Here is a 19,168-nt window from a genome sequence, read left to right as displayed (position 1 = left end):
ATTACCAAAGCTAAAAAGATATTTACACTATCAAATAATTTATTAGGCAATTACTACTAACTCTCTTGATATGCATTCATTGGTAAATTGAGAACTTCAGCATCTAACATGTTATCGCAGGTTAAAGTGAAAAGATAACTGATGTTACCAAGGGTAAAAGATTTAACTTAAATCCAAAGACAATAACCGCTCTAAAGCGTACCAAGCGTCAAATGTCTGCTGTTGCATTTTGCAACATAAACTTTATGCACTTTTTGCAACATAAAGCGTACCGAGCGTCAAATGTTTATGCATTTTGCAGCATAAACTTTTAACATTAAAAGCGTAGCCTTTAGAATCATGATCGTCCTTGGGATGGAGTATTTATGTTTTTTTTCTTGTCCTTCAAAACCAAGAGGCAGCTTTAGTCCGATTTATAACAGCCAGATTAGTCTGTTCTGAGCACAAATTGTGGCAAAGGAAAGAGGGCCAAATTGAAGGTTGATAACATCTCCTTACACTTAAAAGGAAGCACAGATTATAGTTCTGTGGGAATACCTTAGAATAGCGCTATTGGATGTTTAATTAAGATTTACACACTGGGGCTTCTATAGATCCTAAACTGACCAAAATTGAACGAGATTCATATCATTGAGGAACACAGATAACAATCCAGCGGGTACAAAATTGAGACTCTGACTGATACTTCAGCATTTTCAATTCTGCAACAATGCAGTGAGATCTGGTAGTCTTAGCGGTGATGGCCAAGCGTTGGCAATTCGAACCACCATCCAAGGTCTTGGAAATTCCATTGTTGACTGCTCGAAACACATACTCAATATCTTGGAGCTGCAAACAACGATGCAATAAGAATCCAATGAGAAACCAATTCAGGTGGAAGAAGATTCTTTTCCCTTGATATTTTGAGTAGAAGGTTTGTGCAACTAAAACAAGAGTATAGGCTTTACCTCCACCTATTGTTGCTTCAGGCAACCTCTCAATGGAATATTTGTGTTGAGTAATGTACATGATTGGTACACCAGGGACCTGACCATCCAACAGTTAACCGTATAAGTAAATAGTTAGCAGTAGAAAAGATGAGGAGTAGGGAAAAGAACAGGGATACCAGCTTAATATGTCATACCTTGCGTATTCTACGCTTCAAATCTCGATCACATGTTGCAACAATATAGCACTTGTGCTGTAGAGGAACAAAACCATCCACACACTTAGTAGAGATCACAAGCAAATTGGCTTCAACACGACCACATAACTAATACATTCAGAGAACATTTATACATGATGGATTAAGATCATACCTGAGTAACTCTCTCGACAATACAATCATCAGCATATGTTCCTTTGTGAGTGCAGGGAAGCCTTTCAAACCGGGGATCTTTTGCAATTCTATTCACAAAAAAGGAAAAAGAGAAGAGAATAAGAGCATTATTATCATAGGGACAACAACTGAAGGCCTCTCTTTTTGCCACAAATTTACTGATGCTGAAAGAGAATTTTCATAACAATATAAAATAATAAAAACAAAAGGAAAAACCAGATATATTCTTTCCAACAAAACTTCCAAAAGAATATAGAAATATAAATCAAACAGTACCATCTAAAATCACCCATGCTGGTTCCATCAATGCTCCTAACAACATAGAATTTACTGACTCAATTTACAACCATGTTATCCCGCTGTTTCTATTAAAAACAGACTCTAGAAGGTAGAATAATTTGCACTCATGACATGGCTGGCTAGCCTAGAAAGCTTAAAAAGAAAAATAAAGAAAAACACACAGATAGAGACAAAACTAGTCTATTGTTCATTTTTTCCCGATTTTAGAAGTTTTTTAGTGTTTACAATAGGTCATTAATGTCAAGGTGTTCTTTTAATCATCATGAACGAGTTCCCAATTCATATTTCAAGCATAGTTCAAAACTCTGCGTAAAAGGTAACCGTCAAATTAAACATGCTAGGCTAAGATATCAAAAATGCTGAATAGGTTTGAGCTGTAACACTTTATATCCAAGATGTGCTTCACATGAATGTCGTCCATTTTCCTTCATTTTAACAAGTGAAATAGAATTCATCTCACCCAAAAAAAAACAGTTAAACGACAATATGAAACAGGAAAATACCTCAGAGCAACACGGTATTTCTGACCCAGCTTCTCCAGCTCAGCCATAACACAGTCTGTTATACAAGGCGTACCTGTGTTCGGAAAACATATTCAAAGAAACATGTAAAATCACCGTAAAAGTTAATATAAAGCTGCACAGCTTTGGGATATACCAGTGAACTAAGATAGGTTGTAGTTCGAAGCACATGCTTCACGAAAAATGTAACTGCACACACTAAGCAAACTGCCACACTTCGAAACACACTTATTGATCATATTCATTGGCTAATCGCTATTTGATTTCAAAATTTGTCTTGAAATTATATTATATCATCCTATCCCTGAAAACAAGTGCATAAATTTACTTTTGTTACTTTGATCACAAAAGTATCCTACAGAGGGAAGACTATGATCATGAATACAAGGCCGCCAAGAGAAACCGTTTAGGATAGAGGGAACTTACATTTGGCATACAAACAATCCATCATTCCTTTCTCCAAATCCAACTAAAACATAAGAGATCAGCTCGATCAGTTACAGCAATCAGAATTAACATATATCAAGGCAAATGAATTCATTAGACAAAGATAGAACAAAAACTGTATATGACCCACATTATTTGCTAATAAGCACTATCATCTAACTGAAAATTAAGGGAGGGGAGGGCAACGAAAAACAAGAGAAGAGAACGTTTTCTGCTCTTTCTCATTCTAGGTGGGGAGTTGTACGAACGTTCTCCAATTAGATGATGGTTGTTAGTAGCGAAGTCTTCCTAACACCACAGAAAGCTAAGCTAGAACTTCCATCACTTGTATAATTTGAATATAAAAAACTTTCTGATACTCAATTGAATACTGGCTGTCAAGCATAGGCAGGTCAATAAAACGAGATAAAATAGGTTTAAACAATAATGAGTGAAAAACTGTAAAAGCCGAGATAATCTATATCATGCTCCCTTTTTCACCATAACTTCTCTTTTCTATAGCCAAAATGACACCAACTCTGAGCAGCATTAATAAATACATTTTATTTACCAAAGCCAAAAATGGTCACTCACTTTATTCTGAATGGAGAAATTGATAAAGTTAGTATCGACTAGAACTCGATAAGGCGGTCCCAGAGCTGTGTTGTACTTGAAGAAAAGCGCAGACGAAACGTAAGGCCTGAAATCAATACAAAGTTCTGTGCTTTAATTTCTTATGAAGAATTTCTTTTGTCAAGTAATTTCTTTAGGTCAGAATTAGAAACTTACACGTTCTTGGGGAGCTTCTCTTTAGTCAAATCTTTCTTATTAGGGTTCAAAACGTCCTCTTTGTACCTGAAACGGAACACCAATGAAATTCAATATTGAAAATCAAATACACAAGAAAGTAGACGGGCTTGTGAAGAAAATCAAAAGAGGGAATCAATAACTCACTGTTTGATAGCTTTGTGAGTAACCATTTTTTTCATCACTGCGAATTTGGGGGCTTTCTTCGCTTTTCCCATTTTTGGTTCTCCAACTGTGTGATCGAGCAAGGGCTTCTTGCTGGAAACGTAGTACGCTTTCTGAAAACCCTAACACTTATTTGGAGCGGGTCAAGGGTTTTAGGTAGTTCGGACGGGTTCTAGTCGGCGTAGTTTGGACCCAATACCTAAGGCCCAAGCCAGTATTTGTGCGTGGAAATGACGTCAGATGACCACTTTTAAGCATGTTGTTTAAAATGAATCCACAGTTTACAATATATTTAAAGATTAGCTAATTTCGCTTAAATTTTACGATACGGTGTCCTAGAGTTTAAACCTCAAAATTCAAACTTCAGGACTCGTATCCTACAGTTCGAAAATTGTATTCAAAAGTTTGAATCTTATGTACTGAATTTTAAATTAGTAGTTCAGAAATTCAGGACACTCAGTCCTTAATTTCAAATTAACAGCTCAAAATTCAGGACACTAAGTTCTGAATTTTTAAATTCAGGACACTTATTCCTAAATGTTGGGTAAATTGGTTAATTTTAAATATATTTAAAATTGTGATTATATTTTAAATTGCAAGCTTAAAGTGGATATTTCTGCACTTCGCCTTATTTATGCTCACTCGGATATTCATCTGCTTTATTGTGTTGCTATTTGGTTTTAGGCATTTAAAATCAAGTTACACATCAAAATTAATTATATATATATACATTTTGTCGGCTGTTATTTTTGGGAGCGATTATATTCTGTAGTTTTCCTTGACATAAAATTGACATTTAAAATAAGAAAAGAAAGTATGACTCATAATTTTTATTGTATTGGGGAAGTTATTCAGGTATCGCCAATCCTAACTTGTTTGGAATTGAGGGATAATTATTGTTATTATATTTAGGTGGAAATTGGAGAAGAAGAGCACCTTCTATTCCGTTACCCTTTTTAAGTAGTAGTAAGGAGTACTATATAATCTTTCCTTTAGATTGCCTTTTGTTTTATTCCAACTTTGGACATCTTTCCTAAAAAGATTACGAAATAACACTTATACGAGCTCCATCGTATGCCCTAAATCTATAAACCAACCTCCAAGTCCAGCCATCCAGGAGACAATATTCAATAGTTACGAAATAATTTAAATAAGTAATAATCAGAAAACCCTATTTTTATGTGTTACGGTCTAGTGCACAATATAAAAAGTTTATTTACGTGACTTATGGTCTAACACCCATTACATGTGTAAACCCCATCTACTTTTATTTTGTGATAAAGTAATTGATTGAAATTTTGAATTTACCTATATGGACATTATATCTAAAGATAAGAACAGAAAGAAATGTTTTAATTGTAAGTGTTGAACCAAAAAAAGGACTAACGCAAAACGATATCAAGCTCTCATAAACAGACTAATTAATGGTAGTGAATAAGTTAATTATCTTTAGAACTTCGGTAGCGTTTAGTTATTTGCTTTCAGTTTTCTATTGTCTAGCAGTCAATAATGAACTGAACAACTTCCACGCAACGTAGAAGCACAAAATAACAGTAACAAGGCTTCAATTTTGTCTACAATGGTACAATGGATTCAACTCTTCCCTATAAAAAGCATGTAGCTTTGCTGTGTTCCAGCAAGAACAAACTTCAGATCACATTGAAATCAAATTAAAACATGGCAATCAAGACTTCATTTTTGCTAGCTTATGTCCCAATATTGTTGATTTTAGCACTAGTGGCGAGGTCTGAAGCAGGAGGAATTGCTATCTACTGGGGACAGAATGGCAACGAAGGAACACTAGCCGAGACTTGTGCTACAGGGAACTACAATTTCGTGAACATAGCATTTCTTTCATCGTTTGGCAGTGGTCGAAACGCAATGATCAATCTAGCTGGCCATTGCGATCCATACACTCCAAATGGATGCGTTAACGTGAGTTCTGACATAAAATCTTGTCAATCCAAAGGAATTAAAGTTATGTTATCGATCGGGGGAGGGGCAGGAGCATACTCAATTGCCTCATCTGCTGATGCTTATCAAGTTGCTACATATCTCTGGAACAACTTCTTGGGTGGAAAATCGACCTCTCGCCCACTTGGCGACGCGATTTTGGATGGAATTGACTTTGATTTAGAGAGCGGAGAAGGACCATATTGGGGTGATCTTGCTAAATATCTAGCAAGATATAGCAAGATGGGTAAAAAAGTGTATTTAACTGCAGCACCACAATGTCCATTTCCTGATGCTTGTGTTGGAGGGGCATTAAAAACAGGTCTTTTTGACTATGTTTGGGTACAATTCTATAACAATCCTCCATGTCAGTATAATTCAGGAAATTTTACTAGCTTTCAAGATTCATGGAATCAGTGGATTTCATCAATTCCTGCTAAGAAAATATTTCTTGGATTGCCTGCTGCTTCTGATGCAGCTGGAAGTGGGTTTATTCCAGTCAGTGATTTAATTTCTCAAGTTCTTCCAGCCATAAAGGGGTCTGGTAAATATGGAGGGGTTATGCTATGGTCCAAGTATTATGATGATCAAACTGGTTATAGTTCTTCTATTAAAAGCCATGTCTAAAGATTTGTATCTTTATATATGTATTAAATATGTGAAATAATATTATTTAGTTTTCTAGTCCTACCCTCTTTTCGTTTTAGTATTAATGACCAAAAATTCCACAAGAAAATAAAGTAATTATATTATGTTGTTCCAAGAAGATAGCTACAATGCAGCATTCAAAATGTGTGACTTATCGGTCACAGATGGATTGGGAGACTATGGTTCAAATCTCAATTAAGATAATAAAAATTTAGGTAAATTTATTTTGTGTATTTAAATCTTACCAAATTAAATAACCTAATAATTTACTCGTAATAACAGGTGTTCAATGCAGCATTTACCTCTAGTACTACCACCGTTATTAATAAAAATATCAGCCATGAAGCATCTTCAGATTTGTAAAGAATTTATTACTGAAAGCAATTTGCGAAACACATAAAACCCCACAATAATTTAGAAAAAGAAAAGGAAGGAAAGAAAGAATGTTATCTTGCAAATGCAAGGTCTAATTGGACTACTGACTTATCTTTTTCCTACCCAAGTTTTTCCACTTAGACAGAGGCCTGCTCTTCTAGTGTGAGGAAGAGGCCATGAATTCATATATATACCTATAAATATGCCCTGCATTTATAAGGAAAAAGAAGATGAAAGAAATAAGAATATAGCTAATACATGTATTTTAGGATGAATATGTCATGCTTTTTTATTCAAACCCCCATTGCAATAAGGAAATTGACGTTCTTTAATGGAGTAATAATAATTCAATGATCAAACTTTTTCTTAACTTTAATTTCAAGCAAGTTTTTGTTCAATATTTATAATCTAAACGTCTGAAGTCTGTATTTGTTAAACTAGATTACGATTGCCCGTGTTACCACGGGAACGGCTCCTACAGTGATAGCATAATTAAATTTCGCATTATTACCAAAAAAAATAATTATAATAGTTGCAATACATGAACTCAATTGCTGAATGTAAAATTATATGCAACACGCAGAATATGTAATATTTGGTTGTATACCGTACATAACAAATATTCAAAACTAAATGACATAGCATATTACTAATTCAAAGCAAAAAAACTACAATGCTTAAAAGACATGTCATGAAACGTTAATGGAACTCATCACTCCACAAGTATACAAAACCAGATTGCTCTGTCATTTCTAATGTTGCTACCATCCTGGCCATCAAAGCAACTTTTTGCCTTCCTTTCGCACTGCAAAGTCACATAGTTAACTCTATTATCATTGAGATGTAGAAAGTTTCTACCATGAGTGAATGAGATGATAAGAAACTTTTATTAGTAGCTATCATATTGGCTAAAATAAATTCCAAATGCCTCCAAGCAGCATCACCAACATAACGCTGATATGTGCATATGGCTCGACGGACTTGCACTACTTGTCCTTCTGGATAAGCTAGATATCCATCCATATTCTCCATTGCTGGCACAATCTAGCAAAGGGCCAAATTCACATAATCTAGTTAACTCTCATTGTTTTTTCAATCTCAATCATACTTCGTAATAACTTTTTGCAAGAGAGAGAGATTAATCAGCTTCGTGATATATGAAGCAACCTTGAAGCAGATACTCATTCTCATCTTTCATATTCGATTTCTTTATTCTAAATTTTTTCATGCCTTCCTATATGCCTTTCTGGAACCCGTCTAAGAAATGTGCACAATCATATAGCAGCATCGGCATTTAAAAGGCCCAATTATAAACTTCACCATAATTTTCCAACACACATGGATCACTACCATTTCCTCTTAGACAACTTTGTCTTTACTATCCTTAATGAAACTAAGAAATATATTCACAACAAAGGTTTCAACACCACATCATAACCTATCAAATTATAGGAAGAATTTATGCATAAGTTTCATATAATTATGGCTTAGAGAAGTGCAATACACATTTTGACTGTCCACTTGGTCAAAATCCTCTAATAATGTTTGACTACTTAAAAAGCATGGAGCTAAGTAAAAAAATTTAGTTGCTTCTCAGAATCAACAAACCAGACATTAAACTGGTTATATAGTTCTTTTTTTTACGTAGCGTGTCATTAAGTGAATTGCATCTTTCAACTAAAAGTAATAGATGTCGTAAAGAAGTAGTATTTCAGTAACCAAAATGTAAATTCAATAGAATTTTTCTTGAAGACAACTTGCAAATCATTTCATGTGCCAGATGCACCATTTTCTGAAAACTTAATACTGTATCTTACTTTAAAATTCAAAAACTTAAGAACAAACATGTTTATATAACATTGATTAATCCTCAAACTAATTGTAATGCATGTTTCCAAGACTAATCGACCTTCTTCCTTTCCACTGCAATACTCAATTAACATCCCAATTGTGTCACCTGACAAAAAAAATATGATGATCCAAAGGGTCATCTTGTATTTTAGAATCCGAATTCGGATTCCGAGGCCTTGAAAACCTCATTTTTCTTCTCTTCGATTTGCGTGCGCAGTACGGACACGTTTTCGGAAAGTTTTTATGTGAAATTTAAGAAAAATATTGAATTTAGCCTTTAAAAATGATTAAAGTTGACTTCGGTCAATATTTTTGGTAAACATACACGGACTCGTAATTTGACGGTCCCGTAAGGTCCGTACTAAAATATGGGACTTGAGCGTATGCCCGAAATTGAATTCCGAGGTCCCTAGCCCGGGAAAAGAAATTTTAAAAAAAATATTTGGTGGAAAATATAAGGACTTTTGAAAATGAAACGGTGTGTGATCTTGATGTTATTAGACCCGTATTTTGGTTTCGAAGTTCGGTACAGGTTCAATATAATATTTAAGTCGTATATGTGAAATTTGATAAGAATCGGAGTTAATTTGACGTAATTCGGGCATCCGGTTATGAAATAGTAAATTTGAAGTGTTCTTGAGGAAAATCATGAGTTTGAGGTTAATTCATAGTTGTTGATGTTATTTTGATGATTTGATCGCACGAGCAAGTTTGTATGATATTTTTAGACTTGCGTGCATGTTTGGTTTGGAGTCCCGAGGGCTCGGATGAGTTTTGGATAGGCCACGACGTGATTAGAACTTAGAAAAACTTAGATGTGCATCTGGTGTATGCGAGATCAGGCTTCGCAAATGCGAAGTCTGTTGGCTTGGGAAATGCGACAATAATGTCGCAAATGCGAAGAAGGCCTGGGAAGGCCAACCTTGCAAATGCGAAACCTTGGCCGGAATTGCGAAGGCCCGAGAGGTCGCAAATGCGATATATGTGTCGCAAATGCGAAGGCAGAAGAAATTCAAAGGGTTCGCAATTGCGAATCCCTAATCACAATTGCGATAATTGCGGCCTGTTAAGTGAGATTTTAGACGGGATTTTCACTTCATTCTTCAAAATTTCAAAACCTAAACTCATAAGAGTGACTTTTCTAGAGCAAGTTCTTCCCCAAATCATAGGTAAATGAATCTTAACTCTTTTTCTTCAATCTATTTCATCTTTTTACATGATTTCACTTCAAAATCTAGGGTTTTTCATGGGAAATTGGGTGTTCTTGGGTAGAAATTAGGATTTTCAAAATTTGGGGATTTGGACCTCAAATTGAGGTCGGATTTCAAAACCAATTGCATATTTGGGTTCGTGGGTTCGTGGGTAGTCGGGTTTTGGTTCGAACTTCAAATTTTGACCAAGCGGGCCCCAGACCGATTTTTGACTTTTTGGGAAAAATATTGGGAAATCTGTATTCATGCATTAGAATTGGTTTATTTAGCATTTATTGATGTTATTAAGTAAATTATGACTAGATACAAGCGGATTGAAAGTGGAACCGAGAGGTAAAGCGGTAATTGAGGCTTGATTTTGTGCGTGAAATTGAGGTAAGTTTTTGGTCTAACCTTAGCTTGAGGGAATATGTGTTGTGGTCTTATTTGCTACGTGTTAGTGTAGAGTATGACGTATAGGTATGGTGACGAGTATCTATGCATTGGTGTTGAGCATGCCAGTGAGTGTTATACCATGATTGTTGTGACTCTTATTATGTACTGTCCATGCTTAAATTAATGATTATCAATGTTGAACAAGGCTTATGATAATTTCTTGGTAATTGACCATTGTTGAGTATTGGCTCAAGTTGAGATTTATTTTGTGAAGTAACTGTTGGAATGATATTGGTTATAGCTGAATCCCTTGCCGGGATGTATTTGTTTCAATTGTTAATTCCCTTGTCGGGATGTATTGTTTCTATTGTTTGGGTGAGGAAGAGTGTAAAGCACGAAGGGTGATGCCGTGCATGATATTGTGAGTGAGTGTTAATGCACGAAGGGTGATGCCGTGCCGATATTGTGAGTGTTAATGCATGATGGGTGATGTCGTGCCATGATTTGAGAGCTAATGCACGAAGGGTGATGTCGTGCTAATATTGTGAGAGTTATTGCATGAAGGGTGATGCCGTGCCACGATTATGAGAGTTAATGTATGAAGGGCGATGCCGTGCCATTTCTATTATTTCATATGGTAAGAGCGAGAGTAAAAGCACGAAGGGTGATGCCGTGCACGTGTTACTGTTTCATTATTCTTGTTGATACAAATATGGCGTTCATTATGCTTCTCTATTGAATTACTGTTAGAATCTGATATTCCCTGCAGCATGTTCCCCTTCACATCTTTATCTATTATTTTCTGTTATTATTGTTCTATTCGTATATGATTTAACTATACAGGTTTATATGGTTGTCGTGTCCTAGCCTTGTCACTACTTCACCGAGGTTAGGCTCGACATTTACCAGTACATGGGATCGGTTGTATTGATACTGCACTCTGTACTTTTTGTGCAGATCTCGGTGTCGGACCTTGTGAGTAGCTTGAGGTAGGTGCCTCAGTCCAGGAAAACCAAGGTAGATCTGCTGGCGTCCGCTGAGCCTGAAGTCCCTCTTTCCCCGCTTTAGTTTTCTGCTGTCTCTTTTCCTTTCGATAATAGTTGTACTTTTCTTTCTAAATCAGTGTTTGTGGAAATTCATAGATGTTCATGAAATTGTGACACCAGATCATTGGGGTAGTCATGTATCGGAGTATTTTGAATTGTTATAACACTTCCGCACTTTATATCTCCTTAGCTTTAGTTACTATTTATCTTTGATTGGGTTAATTGCTAATGTGTTAAAATCATAGTAGTTGGCTTGCCTAGCTTTCACGAGTAGACGCCATCACGATCCCAATGGTGGGAAATCCGGATCGTGACAAGTTGGTATCAGAGCTCTAGGTTGCCTAGGTCTCACAATTCACGAACAAGCTAGGTAGAGTCTGAGGGATCGGTACAGAGACGTCTGTACTTTTCCCCTGGAGGCTACAGAGTTTAGGAAAAACTTTACATCTATTCTTTCCTGTCGTGCGACTTGATTTCTCAATGCTAATGAACTTCTACTTTGTTCTTTTGCAGATGGTGAGAACATGTACCGCTTCATCAACTGACCAGCAGCCCGAGCCCCCAGTGGCAGTCCTACGAGGGCCAGAGGCCGAGGCCGAGACCATGCTAGAGGTCGAGGTAGATGCAGGGCTCAGCCCAGAGCTCGAGCAGCAGCACCAACAGTGGAGCCTAAGGTAGAGTTTGAGGAGGAGGTTCTGGCCCAGGCAGTTCCAGCAGGGCCAGCTCAGGTCCTATAGGGGTTCATCGCTACCTCGGTACTCCAGGATGCTTGGTCCGTCTAGTAGCCCTTATGGACAGCGTCACTCAGGCAGGCATATTCCCTATAGCACCAGCTGTCTTTCAGGCTGGAGGAGGAGCCCAGACTCCTGCTACTCGCACTTCGGAGCATATGACTCCCCAGTTTCAGACTCCAGCAGCTCAGTCAGTTGGGGTAGTTCAGCCGGGTGTTGTAGCACCGACCGGAGATGGGTCAGTTATGTCTGATGATGCCTTGTGGAGGCTGGACAGGTTCACCAAGCTTTTTACTACCACCTATGGCGGTACATCTTCAGAGGATCCCCAGGATTATTTGGACAGTTGCCACGAGGTTCTACGGAATATGGGGATAGTGGAGACCAATAGGGTCAATTTTGCTTCTTTTCGTCTGTCAAGTTCCGCCACGTCTTGGTGGAGGGATTATTGTTTGGCTAGACCAGCTGGGTGGCTCTTACTTGGGATCAGTTCTCTCAGCTATTTCTGGAGAAGTTTCTTCCTATCACTTAGAGGGAGGACTATCGGAGGCAGTTTGAGCGTCTCCAGCAGGGTTATATGACTGTAACTTAGTACGAGACCAGATTTATTGACTTGGACCATTATGCTCTTCTTATACTTCCCACCGAAAGAGAGAGGGTGAGGAGGTTTATTGAGGGACAAGCTCAGCTTATTAGATTGCAGATGGCTAAGGAGTTAGGGAGTGAGATTTCTTTCCAGGATGCAGCCAATGTGGCTAGGCAAGTTGAGATGGTTCTATCACAGGGGAGTGGTCAAGGGTATGATAAGAGGCCCCGTCATTCTAGCAGGTTCAGTGGTGCCTCGTCTGGAGGCAGGGATTCTTTTGGTAGGGGCCATCCTCCCAGGCCGTTTCATTCAGCACTTTAGGCTTCTCATGGTGCTCCAGGTGGTCGTAGTTCTCATATGCAGTATTCTAATCAGCTACCCTATAGTGCACCACCAAAGCCTATCAATACACTGATCGAAGCCTACTTTGCACTACTATTAAGTAGCAAGAGAGGGATGAAGAGCTTTTACCCAATTTAGGGTTGGGATTGATTTCCACAGAGAGCTAGAATTTGGAGTCGGGTATCTATCTAGTTTAGAGTTGCATATGTGTTCCAAATTACACTTCTATACATTTTTGGGGGTTTTGTTTTACTTCTACTTTTATCAAACTACAATGGTAAATGAAACTAGATTAAACTAAAAGTTAAACTAAAGAGGATTGTTCAGATGGTTTAAAAGGCACTAGGGTAGTGACTTTCGCCTAGGTGGTCAATTGACTAGCAATTGAATCTAAGACACGATTGACATAATTGGGGAGTATGATATAACCGTTGCACGATATTACCCACTCTACACCTCTCGATGGTTCGAGTGATTTTTCTTGAATTGACTTTCTCAAGAACAATTGGGTATGCAAATTTGCACAAGCAATCAAGGTTCAATTCGGGTATTACTCTCTCGAAGTTTAACCCTTTAATTGGGGCTATCAATCTCTTGAGTACGCCCCAATTCCTTATTGGACCAATTTCAGAGACTTAGGCTCTCTTTCTCAAGAAGTGCTCAAGTCAACTAAACACAAACTAGTGTTTGCAACCACTAATTCGGCAATTAACCACGAAATTGACCCAAATATCAAACACTCATAGTCAATCTAGCCCTAAAATTCAAGACCCATCAATTACCCACACTAGGGTTGAGCCACAACCCTAGCTTATGGGTCTAGCTACTCATAATTAAAGAAGAAAAGCAAGAAATAGATGAAGAACAACTCATATTAATTAATTACTAAGATAAACAATAAGATTCAATGATGAAATGTAGATAGAATTGCCCAAAATGGCTAAAATATTCGAACCCACGAGCGCCGCTATGTTCTAAAACTATCTGATACCCTAAAAATGGGAAAAGAAGCTATTTATACTAAGCTAAAAAATCTGGACAAAAATACCCCTGCGGGGCTAGTGCGGACCGCACAAAATGGTGTGTGGCCGTACTAGGGCTCTAAGCTTGAAAATCTAACTCTCTGAACTCGGGCACTATGGACCACAGAGAATGGACTGCGGCCGTGGAGGCTTCTAGTGCGGTCCGCATAAAATGGAGCGCGGACCGCATTGGCTTAAACTCGAAATTTGGCAACTCTCTGATCCTCCTTACTGCGGGCCGCACTAAATTGAGTGCGGCCGCATTGATCTTAGTGCGGACCGCACAAAACCTAGTGTGGCCGCATTACCTTTATTCCTGAATGTCATGCTCTCTGAACCTCACAGTACGGACCGCACAGAATGGTGTGCGGCCGCACTGGCCTTGTTTTGCTTGAGCTTTGTCTTGTCTTGATACTTGTGCAAGTTTCACTCCTTTTAAACTGATATTTGACTTCTTGTCACTTTGTTGATCAAACCTGCAATCAAGCACAACTTGTGAGGCTTTTGGACTATTTTTTACACATTTCTAATCAAAACTTAAGCAAGAAGGAGTATAAAATGTATCAAAATCTCTAGTTATCATGCACCTCCGATCCAGAGTTTTCAGGGTAGTTACTCAGGCCGTCAGGGTCAGTTTCAGGGTTAGCAGTCCCAGCAGAGGCACATTGCTAGGTTTTTCCCTCGAGCATTGTGTAGTTCTCAGCATCAGGGTTCTCGTGCTATGGTTCAGGCACTGAGTGTTCCACCGCCACTCGGACAGTTAGAGGTAGGGGTCAGGAAGCTAGAGGCAGAGGTCAAGGTGTTAGAGGTGGAGGTCAGGCCGCTATAGATAGAGGCTAGCCAGCAAAAGGCCGTCCAGGGATGTAGTTCATAGTGGTGGGGCCCAGCCCCGATGTTATGCTTTCCCAGCTAGGTCTGAGGCTGAGGCATCTGATGCAGTTATCACACGTATGGTTTTAGTTTCCAGTAGAGATACATCAGTTCTAGTTGATCCAGGGTCTACATACTCCTATGTGTCATCTTATTTTACTATGTATTTGGTTGTGCCTCGTGATTCTTTGAGTGCTCATGTCTATGTGTCAACACGGGTAGGTGATTCTATTGTTGTAGATCGTGTCTATTGCTCGTGTATGGTTATTATTGGGGTCTTGAAACCCGTGTAGATCTCCTACTCCTCGATGTGGTTGATTTTGATATTATTTTGGGGATAGATTAGTTGTCACCTTGTCATGCTATATTGGACTGTCATGCCAAGACTATGACCTTAAACTTGCCAGGTTTGCCTCGATTAGAGTGGAGAGGGACTCCTGGTCATTCTATCAGTAGGGTTATTTCTTATATGAAGGCTCGACGTATGGTCGAGAAAGGGTGGTTGGCTTACTTGGCATATGTTCGAGATTCTAGTGTTGAGGTTCCTTCTATGGACTCCGTGCCAGTTGTTCGGGAGTTTCTAAAAGTATTTCCTGCAGACCTATTGGGGATGCCACCCGACAGGGATATCGACTTTTGCATTGATTTGGCTACGGGCAATCAGCCCATTTCTGTTCCGCCATATCGTATGGCACCACTAGAGTTGAAAGAATTGAAGGAGCAGCTGCAAGACTTGCTTGATAAGGGCTTTATCAGACCTAGTGTCTCACCCTAGGGTGCGCCGGTATTGTTTGTTAAGAAGAAGGACGGATCGATGAGGATATATATTGATTATCGGTAGTTGAACAAAGTCACCATCAAGAACAAGTATCCATTGCCGAGGATTGATGATTTGTTTGATCAGCTTCAGGGTGCCAAAGTATTTTCAAAAATTGATTTGAGATCTGGCTACCATCAGTTGAGGATTAGGGCATCCGATGTCCCTAAGATAGCTTTTTACACTCGGTACAAGCATTATGAGTTCTTAATGATGTCATTTGGGTTGACGAATGCCCCAGAATCTTTTATGAATTTGATGAACCGGGTGTTCAATCCTTATCTGAATTCCTTTGTGATTGTCTTTATTGATGATATTTTGATCTATTCCCGCAGCCGAGAGGAGCATGAGCAACATCTTCGAGTCGTTCTTCAGACTTTGAGAGACAATAAGTTGTATGCTAAGTTTATAAAGTGTGAGTTTTGGTTGAGCTCAATTGCCTTCTTGGGTCACGTTGTATCAACATGGGGTATTCAGGTGGATCTGAAGAAGATAGAGGTAGTCAAGGACTGGCCTAGACCCACATCAACTACAGAGATCCGGAGTTTCTTAGGTTTGGCGGGTTATTACCATCGATTTGTGGAGGGGTTTTCATCTATAGCAGTCTTGATGACCAGGTTGACCCAGAAGGGTGCCCAGTTCATGTGGTCGGGCGAGTGTGAGGTGAGCTTTCAGAAGCTCAAAATAGCTTTGACTACGGCGTCAGTGTTGGTTTTGCCTATAGGTCCAGGGCTATATACAGTATATTGTGATGCAATATTGGACTTGGTGCAGTGTTGATGCAAAGTGGAAAGGTTATTGCATATTCTTTATGATAGTTGAAGATTCACGAGAAGAATTATCCAGTTCATAATTTGGAGCTAGCAGCCATTGTTCACGCGTTAAAAATTTGGAGGCATTATTTATATGGCGTGTCATGTAAGGTGTTCACAGATCACAAGAGTCTACAGTATTTGTTCAAGCATAAGGAGATAAATTTGAGGAAGAGAAAGTGGTTGGAGCTATTGAAAGACTGTGATATCACCATCTTGTATCATCCGGGGAAGGCCAATGTAGTGGCCGATGCTTTGAGTAGGAAGTCAGCCAGTATAGGCAGTTTTGCGTATATTCCAGTCGGTGAGAGACCGCTTGCTTTGGATGTTCAGGCTTTAGCCAATCGGTTCGTGAGGTTGGATGTTTCTGAGCCCAACCGTGTTCTAGATTGCACAATCACTCGGTCTTCATTATTTGAGCGTATCAGGGATCGGCAGTATGATGACCCTCATTTGCTTGTCCTTAGGGACACAATGCGGCATAGTGGTGCTACGCTGGTTACAGTTGGAGATGATGGAGTTTTGAGGATGGAGGGTCGAGTTTGTGTGCCTAATGTGGATGAACTTTGTGAGTTGATTCTAGAGGAGGCCCATAGTTCCCGGTATTCTATTCATCCCGGCGCCGTGAAAATGTATTAGGATTTGCGACAACATTATTGGTGGAGGAGGATGAAGAAGGATATTGTTGCATATGTAGCTCGGTGTTTGAATTGTCAACAGGTAAAGTACGAGCATCAGAGACCTGGTGGTTTGCTTCAGAAGATTGATATTCCTGAGTAAAAGTGGGAGCGTATCACTATGGACTTCGTTATTGGACTCCCACGGACTTAGAGGAAGTTCGATGCAGTATGGATTATTGTGGATAGGCTGATCAAGTCAGCGCATTTCATTCCTGTGGCAGTCTCTTATTCTTTAGAGAGGTTAGCTGAGATCTATATCTGGGAGGTTGTTCGTCTTTATGGTGTGCCCGTGTCTATTATTTCTAACCGAGGTACGCAGTTTACCTCGCATTTCTGGAGGGCAGTTCAGTGTGAGTTGGGTACACGGGTCGAGTTGAGCACATTATTTCATCTTCAGATGGATGGACAGTACGAGCGTACTATTCAGATTTTAGAGTATATGCTCCGCGCATGTGTTATTGACTTTGGAGGTTCTTGGGATCAGTTTTGCCATTAGCGGAGTTTTCCTACAACAACAACTATCAGTCGAGCATCCAGATGGCTCCCTATGAGGCATTATATGGTAGACGGTATCGATCACCAGTTGGGTGGTTTGAGCCGGGGGAGGCTCTGTTGTTGGGTACAGATCTAGTATAGGACGCCTTGGACAAGGTTAAGATCATTCAGGATAGGCTTCGTTCAGCTCGGACCAAGCAAAAGCGTTATGCCGACCGCAAGGTTCGTGATGTGGTATTCATGGTCGGAGAGCGAGTGTTGCTTTGGGTATCGCCCCTGAAGGGCGTGATGATATTTGGGAAGAAGGGCAAGCTAAGCCCTAGGTTCATCGAACCTTTTGAGATTCTTGATCGAGTGGGAGAGGTGGCTTACAGACTTGCGTTGCCACCGAGTTTATCAGTAGTGCATCTAGTGTTTCATGTGTCCATGCTTCGGAAGTATCACAACGATCCATCCCATGTGTTAGACTTCAGCACTGTCCAGTTGGATAAGGACTTGACCTATGTGGAGGAGTCGGTAGCTATTTTAGACCGGCGGGTTCATCAATTGAGATCGAAGAATTTCCCTTCAGTTCGTGTGCAGTGGAAAGGTCAGCCTATTGTGGCAGTGACCTTGGAGTCTGAGTCTGATATGAGGAGTGTTGCGCCCCCTGTTTTCCTCCGCGGAGAAAGTCCGGGTTCCGATTTTCATGGGGATAATAACTCGTTTCCCTTTGGGATTTGGGTATTTGAAGAGTCGCCACCTAACGGATTATGGTACGTTAGGGCACCTAGAGCGATTAACTCTTGGATTGGTTTGCATTACCAGAGATTTAGGGTAAGGGCTCGAAATAACCTTGAGGGGAAGGTGTTAGGCACCCCTCGCGGTCCACAACGATGGGTCCCGATCGAACTTAGCTTGTGAATTAGTCCATTAACAAATAAATTGTTTTTAAAACACATAATTGCAAATAAAAGCAGGTTGGATATTGTATGACTCAGATAATAGACAAAAGATTTGAACAAGTTGTATACATGTAAAGCAAAGTTTTAAACAGAAGGGATTTGGGAAAGCAGGGGTCCTAGGTTGGTTAGCCTACAGGATCACCCCACACAATGTCCGGTAAACACTCCTCAATGAGGGGCTACACGTGACATTAGCGCGTAGTCATCATATCCCGTTCTACCCAAGTCCCTCCCTCGGGTCATAGCCTAAAGCGTTCTAAGAACCTTGACAATGCCTATGCGTGCACTACCCGTCCCTTCCTTGTGGCCCTGGAGGTATTTTAGGACCTCTAAATCTGGGCAGTTCTAGACGACCCCTAAGGTGCTTAAAAAGGATAAAATTCTAGGCGACAGGCAAGAACACATAGGACTTAACAGCTAAATACAGAAAAAGGCCCAGGTTTACCACCACAAGTAATACACATAGGCAACACGTCTCAAACATAAACAAGATCGGTTTTTTGTTTAGAGAAAAGGCTTGAGCTGGTCGTCTAAGTGGATGACAATGCACAGAAACATGCAAACTTATTTTTATAAACTTGACAGTAAGGCCCTAATTAGTTTTGCCTATTGATCTTAACCTGTTAAATCTGAACAACTTCAAGTAGTAGAAATACAGTTTCAGAGTTGCAGGATTTGAAAACGCCCTATAGGCTTGCCTACACACTGAATAGTGATGTCCTAAGAGCATGATAATTACGTTTGATATAGTAAAACAATGGGCAGATTTTTAAAACGGACTCTTGAATTCGTATAGGCATGCTTTCTAATAATAAATTAGAGCAGCATTTAGAAGAATTCATTTCAGGAAAAACAAATCATTGATTAGACCAA

At 39.4% G+C, this 19,168-nt stretch overlaps 2 protein-coding genes across 2 annotated transcripts; one reads left to right on the top strand and one right to left on the bottom strand.

The window, feature by feature from the left end:
- Positions 1 to 473: 473 nt before the first annotated feature.
- Positions 474 to 3,759, bottom strand: LOC104216250 (uncharacterized). Its single transcript, XM_009766268.2, has 9 exons — positions 3,520 to 3,759; positions 3,355 to 3,420; positions 3,160 to 3,265; positions 2,566 to 2,608; positions 2,122 to 2,194; positions 1,299 to 1,386; positions 1,124 to 1,180; positions 948 to 1,026; positions 474 to 828 (listed from the first exon to the last, which is right to left on the bottom strand). The coding sequence occupies exons 1-9, from the start codon at positions 3,588 to 3,590 to the stop codon at positions 815 to 817; spliced, it is 597 nt and encodes a 198-aa protein (XP_009764570.1). The 5' UTR covers positions 3,591 to 3,759; the 3' UTR covers positions 474 to 814.
- A 1,402-nt stretch (positions 3,760 to 5,161) lies between these two features.
- Positions 5,162 to 6,117, top strand: LOC104216251 (hevamine-A-like). Its single transcript, XM_009766269.2, has one exon. It carries the CDS (start codon positions 5,215 to 5,217, stop codon positions 6,115 to 6,117), a length of 903 nt encoding a protein of 300 aa, XP_009764571.1. The 5' UTR covers positions 5,162 to 5,214.
- Positions 6,118 to 19,168: the final 13,051 nt, after the last annotated feature.

Source organism: Nicotiana sylvestris, chromosome 1, assembly GCF_000393655.2.
Source record: "Nicotiana sylvestris chromosome 1, ASM39365v2, whole genome shotgun sequence".
In the NCBI taxonomy this organism is placed as follows: domain Eukaryota; kingdom Viridiplantae; phylum Streptophyta; class Magnoliopsida; order Solanales; family Solanaceae; genus Nicotiana; species Nicotiana sylvestris.
The sequence above is the reverse complement of the archived record's forward strand: the minus strand, read 5'-3'. Positions and strand labels throughout refer to the sequence as shown.

Bases quoted from the DNA above. Each gene is read 5' to 3' on its own strand.
- LOC104216251 (XM_009766269.2), top strand. From the start codon at position 5,215: ATGGCAATCAAGACTTCATTTTTGCTAGCTTATGTCCCAATATTGTTG.
- LOC104216250 (XM_009766268.2), bottom strand. From the start codon at position 3,590: ATGGGAAAAGCGAAGAAAGCCCCCAAATTCGCAGTGATGAAAAAAATG. The intron at 3,421-3,519 runs GTGAGTTATTGA...GTTCCGTTTCAG, and splicing joins ACTCACAAAGCTATCAAACA to GTACAAAGAGGACGTTTTGA. The intron at 3,266-3,354 runs GTAAGTTTCTAA...TATTGATTTCAG, and splicing joins GAGAAGCTCCCCAAGAACGT to GCCTTACGTTTCGTCTGCGC.